Raw genomic sequence first — 23,248 nt, 5'->3', positions numbered from 1 at the left:
AAAGAAGTTGCCAAAGTTGGATAGGTACTGCATTCAAACATGCAAGTCAATGGAGCCCAGCTTTCTAATCACAATGTGATTAGTATAATAAATAAAAGTAATAAGTAATAACATTTAAAAATAATTTTCCACTGATGTCACCATCCAGTTTAAAAAAAAAAAAAATTATATATATTTATATATATAAATATTTAACGAGGAAGTCCTAAAATTAGCGCTATAACTACAAACGACTCTTGCATGGAAAAAGTTAAAATACTGGCATGTTAAATGTCCATGGGGTTTCTACTTGGGGTATAAAAAATGTATGATTTGATGGGGTAAATTGAATTGGCTGGGTTCAACAATGTCTCAATTAACACAGGGGAAGGATGACCACATGTCAAATTTCCAATTTGAAAAATGCACATGTCCCAAATGTGACCTTTTAGCCCCCAAACAACCAGACAAACCCATGCATGGAGGGTATCACTGTACTCGGGAGATGTTGCTGAACACATATTGTGGCGACAAAGTGTGTGGGAAAAATACACACAAAAAATATTACTGCAAACTTTGACAAAGGCTGGTGGTAAAATGTGTGCATTGAAAGAGTGAAAATACCAGCCTTTGAAATACCCTGGCATGTCTAGTTTTCAAAAATATATGGTTTTACTGGGCACATTGAATTGGCAAAGCTCAAAGATGTACCAAAATAGGGCATTGGCACTGGATCACCAAATAAAGTTCAACATTGAAACTTTGACAAAGGCTGGTGGGAGAATTGGTGCATGGAAAGAGTTAAAATACTGGCATTTGAAATACCCTGGAGTGTCTAGTCTTCCAAAATATATGGTTTGATGGGGTAAATTGCATTGGCCATTTTCAAAGATACCTGAAATAGCACATGGGGGCAGTATTACCATATTTGGAAAAAATGATTTTGAAATAGCAAAACTCTTCTTGTACTTATTGCCCCATAAGGTGCAGAAAAAAGCAAAATAAATAAATAAAAACATTGGGTATTTCTAAACTCAGGAAAAATAGTACAATCTACTTTGCATGTTTTTTCATTCGTTTCCATAGATAAGTAAATAATTAAAAATATAAAAAAAACATAACACTTGCATTTCTCAGTTTTGCAATCTAGTTCTTAAGTTCTTGTTTTGAGTACTTTGGCTTATTAATCAAAGCTCCTCTTTTTAATTCACTGTAAAAGGTCAGTATTGTTTTTGTACTATCTAGTAATAGGGGGAAATCTTTTTTCTGAAATTATTTTCCCAGACCTGACATGTAATTCCCAATAAGTCACTGAGCAAAAGCTGTGTGAACTACCGTTGGTTTTACCTTTTACTTTTAAAATTTCTGAAGCCAAACTCCTTTTTTATTACATAACTTTTATGAGATAGCTTTTAAGCAATTACATCACAAACTGAGGCAGTGTGTTGCCACTAAAATTTCACCCAATTATTATTTCATTTTGTGCTAAAGGTACCGTTTAATGTCCCAGACAGTCTGTCCAGAGAAGAATGCAAATTCAAGTAATTAATATGCATTAAGTAAATAAGATAATGTCTGTCAATTTGAAATTAGGATTGTAAATTGTAAAGCCTGCTCACTTTTTCTATATCTAAGTCTAGATTGTTATTTGATACAGTACTTTTGTCATGCTTACCCATTGAACAGCATATCAATGAGTCTACAATTGAGCTGCAAAAATTGTGTGTCCTGCCAGTGGTATCTTTACCTCTGGAGCCGCCCTACCCCTGACCAAGGGCAGCGCCCTCAGTCGCCTCAGCCACCTCTGTGGTCGATCTCTGGTTCACTAAAAGGCATGCGTCTTTATGAAATGGAGCGCTGAGATATGATGTCATATACCGACCTGCCATATCTGAAACGCACGCGGCACCTTTCAATGAAGTCTATGGAGGTTGCGCTGAGCTGGCATAACGTCCATAGCTGAATTCTTGCTTGTAACTGGCCCATTGTTCTGAGGGACAATGTAGGGTTTGAGAGCCGGAGAGGATGATCTTCCCCGCCACAGTTTTGTACCAGGGGGACTGCCGCCCTAGGCCTGCAATAGACAGCCCTCCATTTATGTTAGCCCTCCCTGAGTTAGTCAAGATAGATCAGGGGATTTCCCCAATCGTCCCATGATCTCCACTGCTTGCAAAAGGTTAATTATATATATATGTAAGTGTATTTATACAAGATTGCAATTCAACAAGAGATTGCAATTATTGGCATTATCATATTTGCTCAAATATAAGACAAGTTTTTTTTCCAGGGCAAATCCTCAGCAAAATACCCCTTGTCTTATATTCGAGGTTGTTTTATAATCCAAGCTCAAATAGAGGTCTGACTATAAGACTAAGATCCAGCGCTGCAGGGGACCTGGATCTTCCTCTCCGGCAGCCGGTAAAATGCACGATGTGCGCAGACAACCTCTGCTTCTCCCGGCACTTCCGCTAGGGCTTTTATGAGGGAGCGCCGGGTAGCAGCAGAGGTTGTCTACGCGCATCATGTAGATATTCACCGGCTGTCCCCACTAGACACCAGGGAGTCTGAAGCATATCAGGGGGCAAAGTGGCATATAGGGGGGTATAAGGCACATCAGGGAGGCAGAGTGGCATATAGGGGGTATAAGGCTTATCTGGGAGGCAGAGTGGCATATAGGGGGTATAAGGCTTATCTGGGAGGCAGAGTAGCATATAGGTGGTATAAGGCATATCTCGGGGCAGATGTGCACAAACGGGGGACAGGTTGGCAAATAAAAGGAAATAAAAACGAGAAATGCATTTTTCTCAATCATAGTTTTTACTAAATATGAAAAAATTGTTTACATGTACATTCATATTTACTAGTAAAACTTTTTTCCTACATGGTAGTCTTATATTCAGGCTTTTTCAGTTTTTTTCTTAATTGATTACTATTACCATGTTTGCTTGATTATAAATTATTATATTCAAAATTTGAATAATTTTGAATATAATAATTTATAATCAAGCAAACACGGTAATAGTGAAATCATTAGGGTCTCTTTATTTGTTTTACTTAACGTTTTATTACACTGGCTGCAGCATGGAAAACTATCCTGCAGTTAGGGACAGACAAACTTTGATTCTTCCTGTGAGCTGATCAGTAATTCAGTAATTAACTACCCTAGAAAAAAAACATTTTGTGCAAACTATATGTTAGAGGTCTCCTGAAAAGTGACACAGACTGTGTCATTTTTCAGGAGACCTCTAACATATAGTTTGCACAAAATGTTTTTTTTCTAGGGTAGTTAATTACTCCCCTGCCTCATTGCATTGTGCCCGTTGCCTAAAGCACATACACAAACATAAAACTGTTAAGATTTTGTTCAATATTGGATAAAAGTATCAGTTTCATGTTTTAGTTAACCCCATAAGGAATAAAGTATTTTTATAATTCTTGATATGTTTGTTTTAACTGTAATTTCCCCCACTCTTATTTATCTTACCTACCCAAATTGTATTTGTTTCAGGACAAATATAGCTTTTTTTAATCCCTTGATGACATTTAACCTGCCAGGCATGCTGTCTCTTACAAGATGGTGATGCCCAGAGGATCTGTCCAGGCCTGAGACCTCTGAGCTCCCCCTGCACGATAATTACAGGTCAATCAACAATGCAGGTCAATGGAGCTCACCTTTTGTAATCACTATGTGTAAAATATATTTAGAAAAAAAGAAAAATACTTCTTAATTTAGTACCAGTTAAAAATAATGCCCCAGTGATGTCACCATTACATCATAAAGGGAACCATACAGTTCCAAGAAAATAATGAAAAGAGGTCTACATTTTTAAAAAATAAAATAAAATTGAAAAAGTTCATTTTTATGAGCAAGTCCTAAAAAAGTTGTTTTATCTTCACAAAAACCCTGGCATACAAAGTATAAAAATAAATAAAGATTGAATTGGCCGGCTTAAAAAATGCCCCAAATAGGAGATAGGCGCAGGATGACCAAAATTCTAATTTGAAAAGCCAAATTGTGCATGCCCCAAAAGTGGCCTTTTAGCCCCCAACAACCTGACAAGCCTATGCATGGGAGGTATCACTGTACTCAAGAGACGTTTCTGGCTTCAACGATGTCTCAAATAGTACATGGGCACACTATGAACATATTTGTTAAAAAAATGGCCTTGAAATAGCAATATGCTACTTGTACTAATTGTCCTATAATTTGCAAAAAAACATATACTATATGGACAAAAGAACTGGGACACCTGACCATAACATCAAGAGGAACCTTTATGACATCGCATTCTAAATACATAGACATTAATATGTAGTTGGTCAACCCCCTTTTGCATCTACAACATATTCCAATCTACTAGGAAGGCTTTCCATGAGATTTTGGACAATTTGCCCATTCATCCAGTAGAGCATTTTTGAGGTCGGGCACTGTTGTCTGACAAGAAGGCCTGGCTTGCAATCTCCATTCCACTTCATATGAAAGGTGTCAAGTTCTTCACACCAAACTCATCCAACCATGTCTTTATAGACCTTGCTTTGTGCACTGGGGCATAGCCATGCTGGAATAGAAAAGGGCCTTCCCTAAACTGTTCCCATAAAGTTGAAAGCATAGTATTGGCATGCTGAAGCATTAATATTTTCCTTCACTGGAAGTAAGGCCTAGCCCAACTCCTGAAAACAGTCCCATACCATTATACCTCCTCCAGAAAAACTTTAAATTTGGCACAATGCAGTCAAACAGGTAACTTTCTCCTGGCATCCTACTGTCCCAGACTCGCCCATCAGCCTGCGAAACAGAGAAGTGTACACATTTCTCCAGAGTCTAGTGGAGGTGTGATTTACACCTGATATGCCAGTTGAAGTTTAGAACTCTTCAGTGTTGATGACTTTAACACACCATGCACCTCAGCACTCGCTAACCCTGCTCTCTGACTTTACCTGGTCTTCCACTTCATGGACTTCCTGCTGTTCCTAAACGCTTCCACTTTCCAATTATAACTCTTACAGTTGACCGTCTAATATTTAGCAAGGATGAAATTTTACAAACTGACATATTGCAAAGGTAGCATCCTATCACAATACTGCACTTGAATTCACTGAACTCTCCACAAAGACCCATTTTTTCACAAATGTTTGTAGGGCGCCGAGCGGTCGCTCATGAAGTTTTCAGCAACCGCTTGGCGACCCTCACTCTCCGTGATGCCATCGCGGTGCCAGCGTTTCATGCTGAGCACCGGAATATGATGTCAGTGGGTAGATAGTGAGAAGGGGCCGGGGGGGAGGCAGTGAGAAGGGGCAGAGGGGGAAGGCAGTGAGAAGGGGCAGAGGTGGTAGATAGTGAGAAGGGTCAGAGGGGGAAGGCAGTGAGAAGGGGCAGAGGTGGTAGATAGTGAGAAGGGTCAGAGGGGGAAGGCAGTGAGAAGGGGCTGAGGTGGTACATAGTGAGAAGGGTCAGAGGGGGAAGGCAGTGAGAGGGGGAGAGGGGATAGATAGATAGGGAGAAAGGGGGAGAGGGGGAATATATTGAGAAGTGGGGAAGGGGGTACATAGTGAGAGAGGGGAAGGCAGTGAGAAGGGGGAGAGGGGGTACATAGTGAGAAGGGGCAGATAATAAGAAGGGGAGTGGTAGATGGGAGGGTGAATGTGTACGAGAATGAATTAATGTGTGGATGAATTATGTGAATGCATACGAGAATTAATTAATGTGTGGATGAATTGTGTGAATGCGTACGAGAAAGAATTAATTAATGTGTGGATGAATTGTGTGAATGCGTACGAGAATGAATGAATTCATGTGTGGATGAATTGCTTGAATGATTTGTGAGACTGCATTAATGAATATGTGTAAATGATTCGTGTGAATGAGTGAGTAAATGTGTAAGTGTTTGTGTCTATCATGGATGCTTAAGTGATTTGGGGAAATGCAAAGATGGCACATGAAGGGTGGGCTGTTTGCTGACAAAGATGTCTTACACTGGGCTGTTAGCGGACAAAATTGGCTCAGGCTGGGCTGTAATATGGGTGTAATCTGGGTGCTGATCAGGTTCTATGTGGGCAATGTGGACACCAGGGCTGGCTTTGGGGTGTGCAACCTGTGGTCTATGCCTGTAATTTAGGGGGTTATCTGAGTTTATATGTGAATTCCAATTGATTTATACCTCCAAAGCTTGGTGTGTGTTATTCTGTTGATATGTATCTGGTACGCTCTGTTTCCATACATTATTATTGTATACCTACAAATAGAGGGTTTGTATGTCTGATTCTGTTTATTTAATCTATACCTTCAACGCTGAGTTAACGTGTGATTTTCAATTGATCTATACCTGCAAAGCTTGGTTTTTGTGTTGATTCTGTTGATCTATACCTGATATGCTTTGTTTCTATACATCATTTATGCATACCTGCAAATATAGGGTTTGTATGTGATCTATACATGCAAGTTCTGTTTATATGTGTTTGATCTATAGTTCACAGGGAGGAAGGAAAGGAGAGGTATGGCTTAGTGAATGAGGGACAAAGGGACTGGGAATGATTTCAGGGGAGAGGACCTCTCAAAGTCATGGTCAGGGTGAGAAGGGGGGAAGAATGCACTGATTACCACAGTCTTCCCCTAATCTGCAGTCAGTGTGGCAATTTTTTTTGGTGTGGTAGGGGAGGGAGTGATTGCATGCTAGGAAGCGTGGAGCAGGGCCCAAGGAAATGCTTTCTGGGGTACAATTTTTTCAATATTTAAAAAAATGTTTTTGTTACAGCTGTTTGTTAGCTGTATTTTCCTTGTATTTAATGTATATTATTGTTTCCAGTTATATATTACTGTATTTGTTTGCACTTGCAAATAAACTATCTTTAATGAAAGCTAGTTGTTACAAGATTTTTTTTTCCTTTCTTTTTTTGGGGGAAGGGAGGCACCAGAGGAGTAGTCCACACAGGGCGCCAGAACACTTAAGGCTGTATGCAATAGGCGAATGCAGAGCGTGGCACATGTCACATTAATTATTTTTCTTTAGTCCTACATGTTTTTGTAACCTAACAACACCTCTGCCTTGTGTGGCAACTGCATGTAGCAGGTATACCCACCTGACCTCTTTTTCAATAATTTCCTTTATGTGGCCCCTCCACAGCACTGGTGGGACCTGTTCCAACATTTTGTTATCTTAACTTGGATACAGTATGTCCATTCTGTCTGAATGCTGTGCAACAGAAGTGTCACTATTTCTATTTCTAATGTCCCTTGTGCAGGGACACAGTCTGCCATAACTTATGTAATTTTACCAAACAAAGAACATGAGCATTGGAATAGGTAAACCACAAAAGTTGTAAAGTAAAGAAATCCCTTATGTTAATTTGTTGTCTGGTTCTCAGGTGTAAACAAAAACCTCCAGATAGAATTTGCCTCGTGATGGTTGTTTTTTTTTACTAAAATAAGCAATAGTCTGGCAGTGGCATTTTTTAAATTTTTTCCCAAAATTATGTTATTGTATCCAAAATTACACAAATTATTACATAAAATGAATACCAAAGTCTAAAGTCACTAAAGTCCAGGGTACCCTGAGCTTTCGTAACTGAACAAAGAATTTGAGAATTAAATGGCCTTATAGAAGTTGGAGATTAGAATGCAAACGAGGCCTATGTTACTGTCTGCACCAAATGACAAAATTTAAAGGGGGCGTCCATTGGAAACTGAGCACTGAATACCGTGCCGAATGCACTAATGTTGATTAGTATTGAGAGAAATAAAACTTGTTTTTATTGTTCCAATAAATGTTCTATATATGCAGACATGCAGGCTGCACTTCTAGGCAGTCATGTGATTTTTGAAAGACCGTCCCTCCTCAAGTACCACACTGAGTTAATTGTTAAAAGTGCTACAAAAACCTCCTGCTTATTCTATGAAATCTTTCCCTTCATAGATTTTTATTAGCCTAAGGGGTTTGTTCACTAAATGGAGGTGTGCTGTTCAACATCTTAACTTCACTTTTCATTGTAATTGGCCAACCCCAGTGAGTTTCTGTTACAAGAAGTGCTTGGCTGTTCCTGTATAATTTATTGTTAAATCAACATTTTTTCAGTTTCCTCACCAGGGGAAGGCTGGGTTGGGGACAGGGGGGCAATTGCCCTAAATCTAAACTAAACGGCCGAGCGGGCTAGGGCCATCTTTAATGTTTCGGTTTCCTCACCAGGGCAAGGCTGGGTTGGGGGGCAATTGCCCTAAATCTAAACTAAACAGCCGAGCGGGCCAGGGCCATCTTTAATGTGGGACAAAAGTCCGCAAGCACTTCCACAGGGGCCCTGCTGCTTTACATGTGTGTCTCTTGTTCCGCCCAGGGGAAGCAGGAACCCAGCGGAGTCACGTGAATTTACGTCACGTCACATGACCCTGCTCCTTTCCTCTTTTAAAGAGAATTTGTTCGCACAGAGTGCGAAAAACACAGTAGGAAGCAGTGGCCCCTGCATACATCTGCGAGCAGCACAGAGAGATCTGCAGGTCAGATAAGGAGGTGGGGGAGGGTGTACGAATAAGTATGTGTGATTGATGGAAGAATAAGTATCTGCAAATGAGAATCTGTAAATGAGTGAATGAATGAGTATCTGTGAATAAGGGACTATCTGTGAATGAGTATATGAATGAGTGAATTAATGTGTGTGATAGCATGGATGTGTAAGTGGGAAAAAAGCATGGCGCAGAGAGGCTATTTGAGATTAAGATGCCACAGGCAGGCTGTTTGGGGGCAAAGGTTGTCGGTGTGATGCAGAGCCTGTCCTAGTGTGTGTTTGGGTGCCGGTGTGGCAGAGCCTGTCCTGGTGTGTGCGTTTGGGTGTCGGTGAGGTAGAGCCTGTCCTGGTGTGTGTTTGGGTGTCGGTGTGGCAAACTCTGTCCTGGGTGTGTGTTTGATCATCTGTTTCCTGGCACTTACTGTAGAAATAAATTGAACTTTCTAATTTTTACTTATCCAGAGATAAAATACCCTCCTGAATTGGTAGTCGCTTCAGAGGAAAAAACTTTCTAGTCCCAGAAATGAATGAGAGGGAATGTAAAGGTATATTATTTACTCTATTTCAATCTGCATATCATAGTAAAAAGGATTAGTGGCACTAAATTGTGGGTTCAGGCGTCCCATGTATGATTACTTTTTTTTAGTGTACTGATGTACTCCCAATCCCATCACGTTACATCAATATGCGTTAGAAAATCAGGAAAAGATGGGCATGGATGATGGGCTGATTCAGTGGCGCAATGGGCCACTTGACTAGGTCGTTTACCATAGGCAGTATAATAAGCAGTCTGTTTAGTAGATTGGGCTAAGATAATATTGAGTTAGTGATGAGCTAAAACCCATATGAATAATATGCAGATGTCTTAATACATAATATTCCGTTGATATTTTTTTTAAAATATGAAAAAAGTCATTAAAACACCACTTTAATGTGATACTATTTTTTTCTTTCCCGTTTACTGAACCCACGCAAGTTATACCGTATTGGCTCGAATATAGGCCACACTTTTCCCCCCACTTTAAGTCTTTAAAGCCGGTGACCGTCCGCACGATGCGTTTTACCTCTGCCCCCAAGACTTACCGAAGCAGACTCCCGGGTGTCTTGCGGGGCCGGCGGGGGACATCTACGCAACACGCGTATACAACTTGTAAAATTTGTATAAAGTTGTATACGCGTATTGCGTAGATGTCCCCCGCCGGCCCCGCAAGACACCCGGGAGTCTGCTCCGGTAAGTCGGGGGGGCAGAGTGGCAGCATATCTCGGGGGGGGGAGAGGACAGTGGCAGCATATCTCGGGGGGGGAGGACAGTGGCAGCATATCTCGGGAGGGCAGTGGCAGCATATCTAGGGGGGGGAGACAGAGTGGCAGCATGTTTTTTTGGTGCTTTTTTAAAGAAAAAAACTTTTTCTTTAAAAAGCACCAAACTTTTAGGGTGCGGCCTATATATACGGGGGCGGCCTATATCCGAGCCAATACGGTATATTGTTTTTTTCAAGATAAGAAGGGCTTTCTTTAGATGTCATTGTTTTGATTGTATCATATTATTTACTATTAAAAAAAGTATAAAATATTGTGAAAATTTTAGAAAAAAAAAATATATTCTACTATTTTTCCTGAGTTTAGAAATACCCAATGTTTTTATGTTTTTTTCCTTTTTTCTGCACGTTATGAGGCAATAAGTACAGGTAGCGTTTTGCTATTTCAAAACCATTTTTTCCAAATCTGGTAATTCTTCCCCCCATGTGCTATTTTGGTATCTTTGAAGCCGGACAACTCAATTTACCCCATCGAACCATATATTTTTGATAACTAGACAGCCCAGGGGATAATTCAAATGCTATTATTTTAACGCTTTCCATGCACTAATTCTACCACCAGTCTTTGTCAAACTTTGTGGTAGTCACTTTTTTGCATTTTTGTTTCACACACATTTTACTTCAGATATGAATTATCAGGTCCTGGTATATGTGACAAGTCATAAAACATCCCAATATGTGTTCAGCAACATCTCCTGAGTACAGTGATACCTCACATGAATGGGTTTGCCTGGCTGTTTTGGGGAAAAAGGGCAACATTTGGGGCATGCACATTTTTCAATGTTAAATTTTGATATTTGGTGATCCACTGCCCTTGCCCTATTTGGTACATCTTTGAGATTGGCAATTTTTGAAAACTAGACACCCCAGGTTATTTCAAATGCTGGTATTTTAACTATTTGTATGCACACATTTTACCAGCCTTTGTCAAAGTTTGCAGTATCATTTTTTGTGTGTATTTCCCCCATACACGTACTTTAGGTATGAATTTACAGCTCCTGGTATATGTCACACACACACCGCAAAATGTGTTCAGCAACATCTCCTGAGTACTAAAAAGCCACATTTGGGGCATGTGCATTTTTCAAATTGGAAATTAGACGTGTGGTCATCCTTCCCCCGGTGTTAATTGGGACATTGTTGAACCCAGCCAATTCAATTTACCCTGTCAAATCATAATTTTTATGCCCGTGGGCATTGAACATGCAAGTATTTTAACTCTTTCCATGCAAAAATTGTTTTAAGCGAAATCACTAATTTTAGGACTTGCTCATAAAAATATTTTTATATATATATTTTATTTATTTTTTGCCATTTTTTTTTACATTTCTTTGGAACTTAAAGGTTCCCCTGATGGTGACATCAGTGGGAAATAATTTTTCCATTTTACTATTATTTGTTTTTTATATATTTGTTTTTTTTCTTATTATTATTTTTTTTAATTTATTTTACTAATCACATTTTGATTAGAAAGCTGGACTCCATTGACTTGCATGGTTGAGAACTCTTTTCAACTCCATTGTTTTTTTAAAGGACACCGCCATCTTGCGAGTGGTCACAGCGCATCCTGGGGTGAGTGTTCGGTGTCGCTGAATGGCTCATGATGGCGACACTCATGTAAAACGGCGGACGGCGGCGCCCCGGGGAGGGGCCAGACATGGCCCCTGATGATGATCGCGATGTTGCTGAATGCCTCTACGCTCGTTTTCTGCACCTCTTTGAAGTTATGACCCTTTGTTTTCAGGTGACGTGCCTGGACTGTCAATTGTCATTAAGGGGTTAAGTTAACTGAAATGATGTTTGGATGGCTGAAGATGGCCGTTGAAGCACTTGTTCTGAACAAATGTCTCCTTTAAGAGTCTCCCAAGCAAATATAACTTGTGGTAATTTTATATACGATATTTGCTCGATTATAAACAAGGTCATCTTATAATCACACCTCAAATAGAGGTCTGACTACAAGACTAAGATCCAGATCCCCCGCAGTGCTGCAGGAGACCTTGATCCTCCTCTCTGGCAGCCGCGGGACGTCTGCACAACGCGTGCATAAAACCTCCGCTGCTACCCGACACTTCTGCCAGGGCTTCTCTGACTGGCTTCTCTGATACGGGGTTTAGGCCATATCAGCGGGGCAGATTGGCAAATAGGGAGGAATAAGGCATATCTGGGGAGCAGAGTGGCATATAGGGGTGCAAAGTGGCATATCCTGGAAGCAGAGTGGCATCATCAGAGTTCTCCAGGGACACAGGAGTATTAGTGCAGTAGCGGAGTTGGTCAAGGCCTGGTATAGGGTAACTGCCCCCTCCCAGGGGTTGGGTACCTAGGATAGTGCAGCCACAAATCAGGGCCCTGACATAGCAGCAATCCAGAACAAAGCGGAACTAAACTTGGATGGATGTGGAAATCCGAACAAAACTTGGAGATGTCCAGCAGACACCCTGGAGCAGGCATGAGACATAACGGAACATAGAAATGAGCAAGATGCTACAGGCTGGGAGTACGGAAGCTAAGCAGAGTATATAACGGAAACATAGCAAGCAAGGGGGACAGAGCGAGTAAGGAACATAGGAAGACAGGACATACCTGGTACAGAACACAACTAAGGACAGGGAACAAGGAACACAAGGGATGGAGTGAGGAGCCGGAATCCTCAGACGCTTCGCCTTTAAGCAAGGATAGGAAATCTTAACTGGGACATGGGGAAGAGGAGAGAGGAACCGAAATCCTCAGATGATTCAGGGAAAAGAGGGCAAAGGTACATAAGAGAGAGACAGACAAACACGAACACAGGAACTAGCTTAGGACTATGTGATAACAATTGGAGATTCCGTCACATCATATGGCCATAGTATGCTTAACCCAACACTACGCCAAAGTACGCCAATATTCGGTGGGTCCCAACGCTAAACCCTGCCTACTGAATAACTAAAGCTGAAACTGAACATTGAATCTAAACACAAAACCAAGGACATGCCTTTAGACTGCAGACTGAGACAAACATAACAAATGGGTGGGGCACACCTTATAAAGGAAACAGGAGCTGAAGCAAAGAGCAGAACTGGAATAAAGGAATCAGAAGCACAGAACAGAGCATATGGAAATCCAGGAATGGATTACAGCAAAACATGGGAACTGAGGGAAGGAAACTGAAGCAAGGCAAAGAAACTAGACCTGACTTAGAGCGGTCCTTACAGGCATATAGGGGGTATAAGGCATATCTGGGGGCAGAGTAGCAAGCCATGGGGCAGATGTTCATAACTGGTGGGCAAATACAAGGGGAAAAAAATGCATTTTTCTCAATCATAGTTTTTATTAAATATGAAAAAATAGTTTATGTTAATATTTACTAAACTAGGGTAGTCTTATATTCAGTCTTTTTTTCTAAATTAATATTCAAATTTTGGGGGGGTTCTTATAAGCGAGTAAATACTGTAATAACGTATTCTTTCTGGCCAAAATCTGAAAATTTATAAGGATGGCATTTTATGATCTTAAATGTTGTTGCAAAATAGTTATATTTTGTAGAGCAGTTGGAGGAATCCAGAATTAAATGACCTCAGGTTACATTTTAAAGCAGGATATTCTTTAGGAATCCATTGTTCTATTTATATTTTAATAAAGAGACTGATTCCCTAAACAGCGAGAGGCAATCTATCATGAAGATCCAATCCTATTTCTTTTCTTATGCAAAAACGGCTTGTGGGTTCTTCATAATACATAGTTAATGATGAGATACTTATATATATATATATATATATATATATATATATATATATATATATACATATATATATATAATTATTTTAAATTGTGGCATTTACTAAATTGGTAAAATAATCTTTAAACACAGACATTCATAGAGGAAGCAGTGGGTAATGATGACATATTATGACTGCATAGTTGGATTATCAGCACTTGCCTTCTGCTCTCTTTCTTACGTATAACTTTATGTAATGGAAAACTGCTCTCATTATCTGTTGCCATTTGTATAATGAGTACATTTCTTTTTACACTCTAACAACTGATGACTTTGTTTCCTGATGTTGGCTAATTAATTCCTGCCTGTGTTATTATTCAAGTAGTTTCTAAGATAATGTGAGCATAGCAAGCATTTATGATGGATTTAATGTATTAAATTGCAATGCAGTAGAATGTATACACACACACACACACACACAATTGGGTCTGAAAACATTACTCCACTAGCCAGTGGCATAACTAGAAACCACCGGGCCCTGGTGCGAAGAATTGCCCCAGGCCCCCCAACTTCAACATAGACACACACACAAATCCACATCCATGATCATACACAGACACACACATCCATGATCACTAACACAAGTACATATCCATGATCACTAACACAAGTACACATCCATAATCACACACACAAGTACACATCCATAATCACACACACAAGTACACATCCATAATCACACACACAAGTACACATCCATGATCACACACACAAGTACATATCCACACACAAGTGCACAACCATGCTTACATACATACATACAAACATATATACATACATCCTGCCCCTGCTTACCTCTCACCTCTCCTGCAGCTTTTCACCTGGATCCTCGCGCACAGTGTGCGAGAAGCCTTGGTTTCACCCGATATGCTTCTGTTTCCCTGTGCCAGTTCAAAATAGTTTAGAAAGGGCCCTTCTGACCTGGATTGGTGCGGACCAGGTCGGAAAGGCCCTTTCTAAACTATTTTAAACCAGCACGTGGAGACAGGAAGAAGGTGTTGCACCGGGCCCCCTAGAGGCACGGGTTTTATTTGATCGTTTATTAAAAATTAAACTATTGTAATCAGCTGATACTTATGCAGAAATAAAACATTATTTAACCCCTTCGTGACAAAGGCTGATTTTACTTTTTGTACCCTTTGTGACAATGGCCGTTTTAACATTTCTGCGCTGCTCGTGTTTAGCTGTAATTTTCTTCTTTCCCGTTTACTGAACCCACACACATTAGATATTGTTTTTTTCAGGACAAGAAGGGCTTTCTTTAGATGACATTGTTTTGATTGTATCATATTATTTACTTTTAAAAAAAGTATAAAATATGGTGAAACATTTAGAAAAAAAATGACTGTTTCTAACTTTTAGTTGAAAAATCTTTTACTCATCTATAAAAGGTAATAAAAAAACCTGCTAAATAGATTCTACTATTTGTCCTGAGTTTAGAAATACCCAATGTTTTTATGTTTTTTTCCTTTTTTCTTCACATTATGAGGCAATAAGTACAGGTAGCGTTTTGCTATTTCAAAGCCATTTTTTCCAAATCTGGTAACTCTTCCCCCCATGTGCCATTTCGGGTATCTTTGAACCCGGCCAATGCAATTTACCCCATCAAGTCATATATTTTTGAAAACTAGACAGCCCAGGGTATTCCAAATGCTAGTATTTTAACCCTTTCCAAGCACTTATTCTACCATCAGCCTTTGTCAAACTTTATGGTAGTAATTTTTTTGCATTTGTTTTTTCACACACATTTTACTTCAGGTATATCATAAAACACCCCAATATGTGTTCAGCAACATCTCCTGAGTACAGCGATACCTCACATGAATGATTTTGCCTGGCTGTTTGGGAGCAAAAGGGCCACATTTGGGGCATGCACATTTTTCAATGTTGAACTTTGGCATTTGGGGATCCACTGCCCATGCCCTATTTGGTACATCTTTGAGCCGGGCCATTTCAGTGTGCCCAATAAACCCATATATTTTTGAAAACTAGACACCCCAGGGTATTTCAAATGCTAGTATTTTAACTCTTTCCATGCACCATATCTACCACCAGTCTTTGTCAAACTTTATGGTAGTCATTTTTTTGCATTTGTTTTGTCACACACATTTTAATTCAGGTATGAATTAAAAAGTTCTCGTATATGTCACTATCACAAAACACCCCAATATGTGTTCAGCAACATCTCCTGAGCGCAGTGATACCCCACATGAATGATTTTGTCTGGCTGTTTGGGGGCAAAAGGGCCACATTTGGGGCATGCACATTTTTCAATGTTGAACTTTGGCATTTGGGGATCCACTGCCCATGCCCTATTTGGTACATCTTTGAGCCTGGCCATTTCAGTGTGCCCAATAAAGCCATATTTTTTTGAAAACTACACACCACAGGGTATTTTAAATGCTGGTATTTTAACTCTTTGCATGCACACATTTTACCACCAGCATTGTTTCAAAGTTTGCAGTAGTATTTTTGTGTGTGTATTTTTCCCACACACACCTACTTTATGTATGAATTTACAGCTCCTGGTATATGTCGCTGTAACACGACACCCCAATATGTGTTCAGCAACATCTCCTGAGTACAGTGATACCCCACATGCATGGGTTTGTCATTTTTGGGGGGAACTAAAAGGCCACATTTGGTACGTGTGCATTTTTCTAATTGGAAATTAGATGTGTGGCCATCCTTCCCCCCGTGTTAATTGGGACCTTGTTGAACCTGGCCAATTCAATTTACCCCATCAAATCATACATTTTTTAAAAGTAGACACCCCATGGGCATTTAATATGCCAGTATTTTAACTCTTTCCATGCGATAATTGTTTTAAGCTAATATGCTAATTTTAGGACTTGCTCACAAAAATATATTTTTTATATATTTTTTTTTTTAACATTTTTTTCAACTTGAAGGTTCTGGAGACCGTCTAGCGAACTTTTTCGTCTTTATTGGTTTTTTTTTCCCGGGCCGCCGCCATGCTCTCCGGAGCAGTCACAGTCCATCCTCAGGTAAGTGTTTGGTGTCGCTGGATGCCTCCTGATCGAGGCATTCCAGCGACACCATTTAAGTTTAGGAGGCGATCGTTTAAAACGCTTTTAAAACGGGCGTCCGCCGCCATACAAAGTATGGCGGATGTTGACGCCCCGGGGAGGGGCCAGAGATGGCCCCTTTGTGCCGATCATGGCGTTGCTGAATGCCTCGAGGTCGAGGCATTACAGCAACGCCGTTTCGGTGCAGAAAGCGAACGTCAATTGTCGTTATCGACTTGATTTTCGGTGACGTGCCCGGACCGGCAATTGTCATCAAGGGGTTAACCCTTCAGGACCACGTTTGTCACGTTTTTAACCTAAATGACCAGAGCAGTTTTTGTTCAACTGTGATCCCCTACTAACTCATTTAGTGCACCCCCAAATATTGTTTTGTTCAGGGCTTTCTTTTAAAATAATATATATGTGTATATATATATATATATATATATATATATATATATATATATATACACAGTGAAGGAAGAATTTGTTTGATTACTTGCTGATTTTGTACGTTTGCCCACGGACAAAGACATGATCAGTCTATAATTTTAATGGTAGGTTGAATTTCAAATAAGTTATACTTTATTTCAAATAAGTTATAAATTGATTTGCATTTTACTCAGTGAAATAAGTATTTGATCTCTTAACAATCAGCAAGATGCTGGCTCCCAGATGTCTTTTATATAGGTAACGAGCTGAGATTAGGAGCACTCTCTTAAAGGTATCAATCAGACGCCAAACTTTTCACTATGGCCAAGACCAAAGAGCTGTCCAAGGATATCAGGAACAAGATTGTAGACCTACACAAGGCTGTAATAGGCTACAAGACCATCGCCAAGCAGCTTGGTGAGAAGGTGACAACAGTTGGTGCAATTATTCGCAAATAGAAGAAACACAAAATAACCTCCCTCGGTCTGGGGCTCCATGCAAGATCTTACCTCGCGACGTTTCAATGATCATGAGAGTGGTAAGGAAACAGCCCAGAACTATATGGGAGGATCTTGTCAATTATCTCAATGCAGCTGGGACCATAGTCACACGAAAACAATTGGTTACACACTAGGCTGTGAAGGGCTGAAATACTGCAGCACCCGCAAGTTCCCCTGATCAAGAAAGCACAGGCCTGACTAAAGTTTGCCAATGAACATCTGAATGATTCAGAGGAGAACCGGGTGAAAGTCTGGTGGTCAGATGAGACCAAAATCATGCTATTTGGCATCAACTCAACTCGCCGTGTTTGGAGGAGGAGGAATGCTGCCTATGACCCCAAGAACACCATCCCCACCGTATAAACATGGAGGTGGAAACATTTTGCTTTGGGGTATTTTTCTGCTAAGAGGACAGGACAACTTCACCACAAATCTTGGGTGAGAACCTCCTTCCCTCAGCCAGGGCATTGAAAATGGGTCATGGATGGGTATTCCAGCATGACAATGACCCAAAACACACGGCCAAGGCAACAAAGGAGTGGAACAAGAAGAAGCACATTAAAGTCCTGGAGTGGCCTAGCCAGTCTCCAGACCTTAATCCCATAGAAAATCTATGGAGGAAGCTGAAAGTTCGAGTTGTCAAACATCATCCTCGAAACCTAAATGATTTGGAGAGGATCTGCAAGAGGAGTGGGACAAAATCCTTCCTGAGATGTGTGCAAACCTGGTGACCAACTACAAGAAATGTCTGACCTCTGTCATTGCCAACTAAGTCATGTTTTGCAAAGGGGTCAAATACTTATTCCACTGAGTAAAATGCTAATCAATGTATAACTTATTTGAAATGCATTATTCTGGATTTTTTGTTGTTATTCTGTCTCTCACCGTTCAAATAAATTATAGACTGATCATGGGCAAACGTACAAAATCAGCATGGGATCAAATATTTTTTTATTCGTTGTGTGTGCGTATGTATGTATATACCGCATTTGCTCAATTATAAGACGACCCTGATTATAAGACAACCCCCCAAGATTTGAATATTAATTTAGGAAGAAAATATAAGACTACCCTATAGGAAAAAAGTTTTACCAGTAAGTATTAATTCACATGTAAACTATGTTTTCATATTTAATAAAAACTATAATTGAGAAAAATGCTTTTTTTTTGTTTTTATTTGCCACTCTGCCCCAGTTATGCACATCTGCCGCCAGATATGCCTTATATTTCATTAAAACCCCACCCGCACGCCACTCTTAACCCCCCCCCAGACTTACCAGTGCATCCCTTTACTTGTTACCCATGCTTCAGACTCTCTGGTGTCTAGTGGGGCAGCCGGCGGAGGTCTGTGCAAGTGCTCCACCATAGAAGCCCCGGCGGAAGTGCTGGCAGCAGCAGTTGTCTGTGCACATCCCGCAAACATTCACCGGCTGCGGGATATGTACAGACAACCTCTGCTGCCGGCACTTCCGCCGGGGCTTCTATGGTGGAGCCCCGGAAGGTCATGTGATGCCGGTGCTCCGTCATAGAAGCCCCCAGAGGAAGTGCCAGCAGCAGCAGAGGCTACCAGTGAGGAGCATCCAGGTCCCCTGCAGCGCTGCGGGGGATCTGGATCTTAGTCTTGTAATCAGACCTCTATTTGAGCACTGATTAGAAGACGACCTTGGGATAAACCTTGTCTTATAATCAAGCAAATACGGTACTTAATAAGCAGCACCTGTGAGATTTATTGGACTTAACCACATGCCTGACAGCAACAAAAGTAACAGCTTTTAAATACTGGCAACCTCCCAGAAAATGTGTGATAGATGACTCTATAGCAGGCAAACCAATGGAGGGAAAAGGTTGTCTCTTGGGGCCTGCCAAGACTAGACAGATGGCATCGTCTCCCTGATGCAACAAATCCTAAAAGTAATCTTGGTGCACCATTTGGGACGTACGTCCATAGGGTAAGGAAGGCGTTAAAAAGGAACTGTTGTCTTTTTTTTTTTATTATTATTACTAGTATCAGATTAAAAATACATTCTGAAAAATATACCTTTTTTCTTTTTTAAGCTGCTTTAGTTTTGGCATAATAAAGTGCATTTGAAACATATATAGGCAGTAAGTGGACATTTTTATCTGCACACAACAGTGCACTTGCTCAAGTACCTAACACTTGCAGGCAAATATTAGCATGCTATTCATGTTCCGCTCAGACATTAGTAAAACACAGGAGTGTACTCACTAAACCATGGCATTCCAGGTTTCAACTCATAGATATAAAATGCCAACACTAGTGAGCCTTTCCCGTGAGAAATAATACATGGTTAAATCAGTGAAATGAAATGTCCCTGTAAAATGCTTAGATAATGTGGTCCATTGACTAAAGGGAGTGTTGTGAATTCAACTTCCTGACTTCACTATTTAACTAGATTGGTACCACTATGTGAGTGATTTTAAATAATTTTAGTGCCTCTGATTGTAACAGCGATATAGAATCTGCTGATGCTATATAAATAATAAAATTCCTTTCGAAAGGTCCGAAACAGCCAGTTGGCTGTTTACATTTTGTAGATTTGGTATAGAACTGATCATCACACACACTATGAACGCCAACAATAAATTGGTAGAGAAGCTTTTATTGTCAAATATTACCAATCAAATAATATAGATCATGCAAGTAAAGTTTTACATTTTCATCCATTGACGGAACCCAACAATTCATTTGTTGTCATCTGACCAAATCACCTCATAGCCACTATATGCCTTCTTCAGTTTTTCACCAGTAATGGAGTGGTCTGCTTTTCCATATCCCTAAAAAACATATATATATATAAAAATTATACATTGCAGGAGAAATTACATGCTATTGCCTACACTCACAGACAGGTCTGCACAGAGGTCCACTTCAGATGTAAAACCACCAGTGTTCTAAACTCCAGGAGGCTAAAAACCCATAACTAGCAATTTTGTAATTTATATTAGAGCATATATGCATTACTTGCATATCTATAGCTTCATATAAAAAGAGGGGGGAAATGGTGGTGTTCCCTTTACTGGAATATTCTACCTCAAAAGATTCGGAGACAGTGGCAAAATTAGCATAAAAATGAATTTGCTATTCTGAAGTCTTTTTTTTTTTTTTTTACTTATCCCACCCTAAAACAGCGTCACCAAAAGGGAGCAACACCATGACAATAAATGAGGAATCAGTTAATGAGAATGAGTAGCCCATAAGAGCAACTCTACTGGTTGCCGGCAGGGTGCTCATCTGGCATCAACCAATGAAGAGCAGCTGCACTTCACTGGCTGATGACAGAGGAACCCCCTGCTTTCGACCAATAGAGTCGCTTTTACAGACCTTTAAAATCCGGGGGCCAAAGCTGCTGCTAACTGTTACAGCGTTACTCTCGCATTAACCCCTGCTAGTAAACCAGCAGACAACTAAGAGAAAAACGAACATGGGAAAGGGCAAATATTCGTGGAATACAAAGGCCCCCCGCCCAAAGATGAACACGAAGACTTGACTGGTGCCCAAGTCTAACACATGGTATTTGACTCATTCTCTGACTGGATTCATTCACAAACCATATATATATATATATATATATAAAAACATAGTAATTCATTCAGATATCACGTAGTTTTTGTCTAATGTTAAGATGGATTCTGTGTTCCTGTTGCAGACTAGGGGAGAGTGAGTTTCTGCTGCAGAAATAGCTTTGTTGACCTTGTATAAAGCATAGTTAAATCGACCATTGAACTATAGGGAGTTGAAACTGTGTGAGAAACTGAAACCTAGAGTGGTATATAGTATATACAATAAAAAACACTTACGGTAGATTCACCAAATACACGTATTTTCTTGTCTTTGCTGTTGTGCTCTATCTTTCCTCCTCCAAGGCACTTACATTCAAATCCTAAAGCTGTCAGTTCAGGGTTTATGCTTTCGAAAATATGGTCTATTTAAAAGTAAAAGGTAAGCTGGTAAGCAACAAAAAAAAAGTTGCAAAGCATTTATTCACAAACAGAGTATGGATATAATAAAAGTAAATGCCAATAGTTAAAGGTGTAACTTATACAGGGGCTAAAATCATGACTACATTAAAGATTTTAAGTAAAAAGTGGCAGGAAGTGCAATGCTCTGCTGAATGTGTATATGAAGAAGAAAATAGGCCAAAAAGTAGCATAATTGGGTTTTTTTCTTCTCTTGGATCAAAAGCAGACAGAATATGTCGAAGGGTTGAAATTTATTGACTTAGGTCTCTTTTTCAACCTTATTATGTTAGCATACCTATGACACTGAATGGTCCAGCTAAGTTTATTCCCGTACCCAGAATTTAAAGTAGAATGCATTGTGAGCATGTGATTTGCTTTACAATGCCCTCAAAAACAGGCATCACTGACCCTTTAATAAGCTATGCAAAGTTTTAACAGTGTATACTACATTGATGCACTATATAATAATCTAAACCAGCCATGTTTCACTAGTTCAATTTACTGGTGGCTGTTATTCACCTATGGGCAGGAAACAAAGACGGATTTACTCTACACGCACAAGTATTTATATGTACATATGATATCCTCTAAGTGCTTTCACTGCCAGAAAGAGGTTCAGCACCGAACCCAGAAAGGTTCCCCCATGCTTTTTTAGTTAACCTGTCCTGCGGGACAGCCTGCTGTTACAAGGATTGGCAGGGATCCACACCCAAACACCAGATAGCTGCTACCTGGCAAGAGCTTGGCAGCAGTTGTCTAATGAGCAAAAGACTTGCTGATCACCAGAAAACACCTCTGGTGTTTTCCACATACTGAAAAAAAAAAAATTCTAAAATTTCTTAAATTGAGCAAATATAGAAAAGCATTTCTAAATACATCTGCAAGGTAGAAAAATGCACTGGTGCGAGATAACTTGTATTTCACATAGTTTACGTTGATGTTAAGATGCAATTAAGACCTCCCAACAGTTTTTCAGAATAACGTCACATACGCCAAGATTGGCCTTAAATCAGCATAGCTTGATCCTCATTGATAAGCTATAAAGCCCTGTAATACTTGTGCAATAAGGATTGTATCCTTGTGGGCCATAGCTGAGAACGACTGCTCTAGGAGTAGCATCCTATCACCCTAAACTTAACATGCAGTTAGTGTTGTTTGTACAAAATGAATACGTCTGCATTGCATGTGCTGTCTCGTACAAAGCATGTCGTCCTCAGCAGAGCTATACAAAAATCGAACCAAGTATGACAATCAGGTTTCACACGCTGTGTCTATATAAACTCGACGTGACGTCAATTTGTCAAACGTCACTAGAACAACAAGTTTTTGGTAGGGCAGCAAAGCTCCTTACTGTGGTACTCAGCGGTCTTAGTCCCCCTCACGATATCTCGGTATTGTTCCGATTCACCTTTCCCCAAGCTCACCCTCACCAGTATATATTTGAAAACCCCATCGGAGTCTATTTCTACTTCAGGCACCGAATTTAACTCAGACATTTTAACGACAAAAATTAACAAACAGTCACCCGTTGGCAAACCGACTACCGCAAGGTAACGTCACGTGACGCTCTAGCGAAAGGCGGTGCTTCCAACTCTCGTCTTCGTGACCAAAAAAGGCATCGCTGATTGCCTGGCGTTAGGAAACCCGAATCATTCACCTCGCCGCTCGGAAATAAGTGATCACTTCTGTGGGCTGCATCACGAATTTATTTCCACCTTGTTGTACAGTAAAGTAATAAACTTAATTGGTGTCGCCAAA

The 23,248-nt window shown here is 40.1% G+C and overlaps 1 protein-coding gene across 1 annotated transcript; it reads right to left on the bottom strand.

The window, feature by feature from the left end:
- Window positions 1-20,114: 20,114 nt before the first annotated feature.
- Window positions 20,115-23,055, bottom strand: LOC128499882 (14 kDa phosphohistidine phosphatase-like). Its single transcript, XM_053468859.1, has 3 exons — window positions 22,842-23,055; window positions 21,329-21,453; window positions 20,115-20,305 (listed from the first exon to the last, which is right to left on the bottom strand). The coding sequence occupies exons 1-3, from the start codon at window positions 22,984-22,986 to the stop codon at window positions 20,213-20,215; spliced, it is 363 nt and encodes a 120-aa protein (XP_053324834.1). The 5' UTR covers window positions 22,987-23,055; the 3' UTR covers window positions 20,115-20,212.
- Between the last annotated feature and the right edge of the window lie 193 nt (window positions 23,056-23,248).

This window comes from Spea bombifrons, chromosome 6, assembly GCF_027358695.1.
Source record: "Spea bombifrons isolate aSpeBom1 chromosome 6, aSpeBom1.2.pri, whole genome shotgun sequence".
Lineage (NCBI taxonomy): Eukaryota > Metazoa > Chordata > Amphibia > Anura > Pelobatidae > Spea > Spea bombifrons.
Note: the sequence above shows the minus strand (reverse complement) of the source record. Positions and strands in the feature narration are given on the sequence as shown.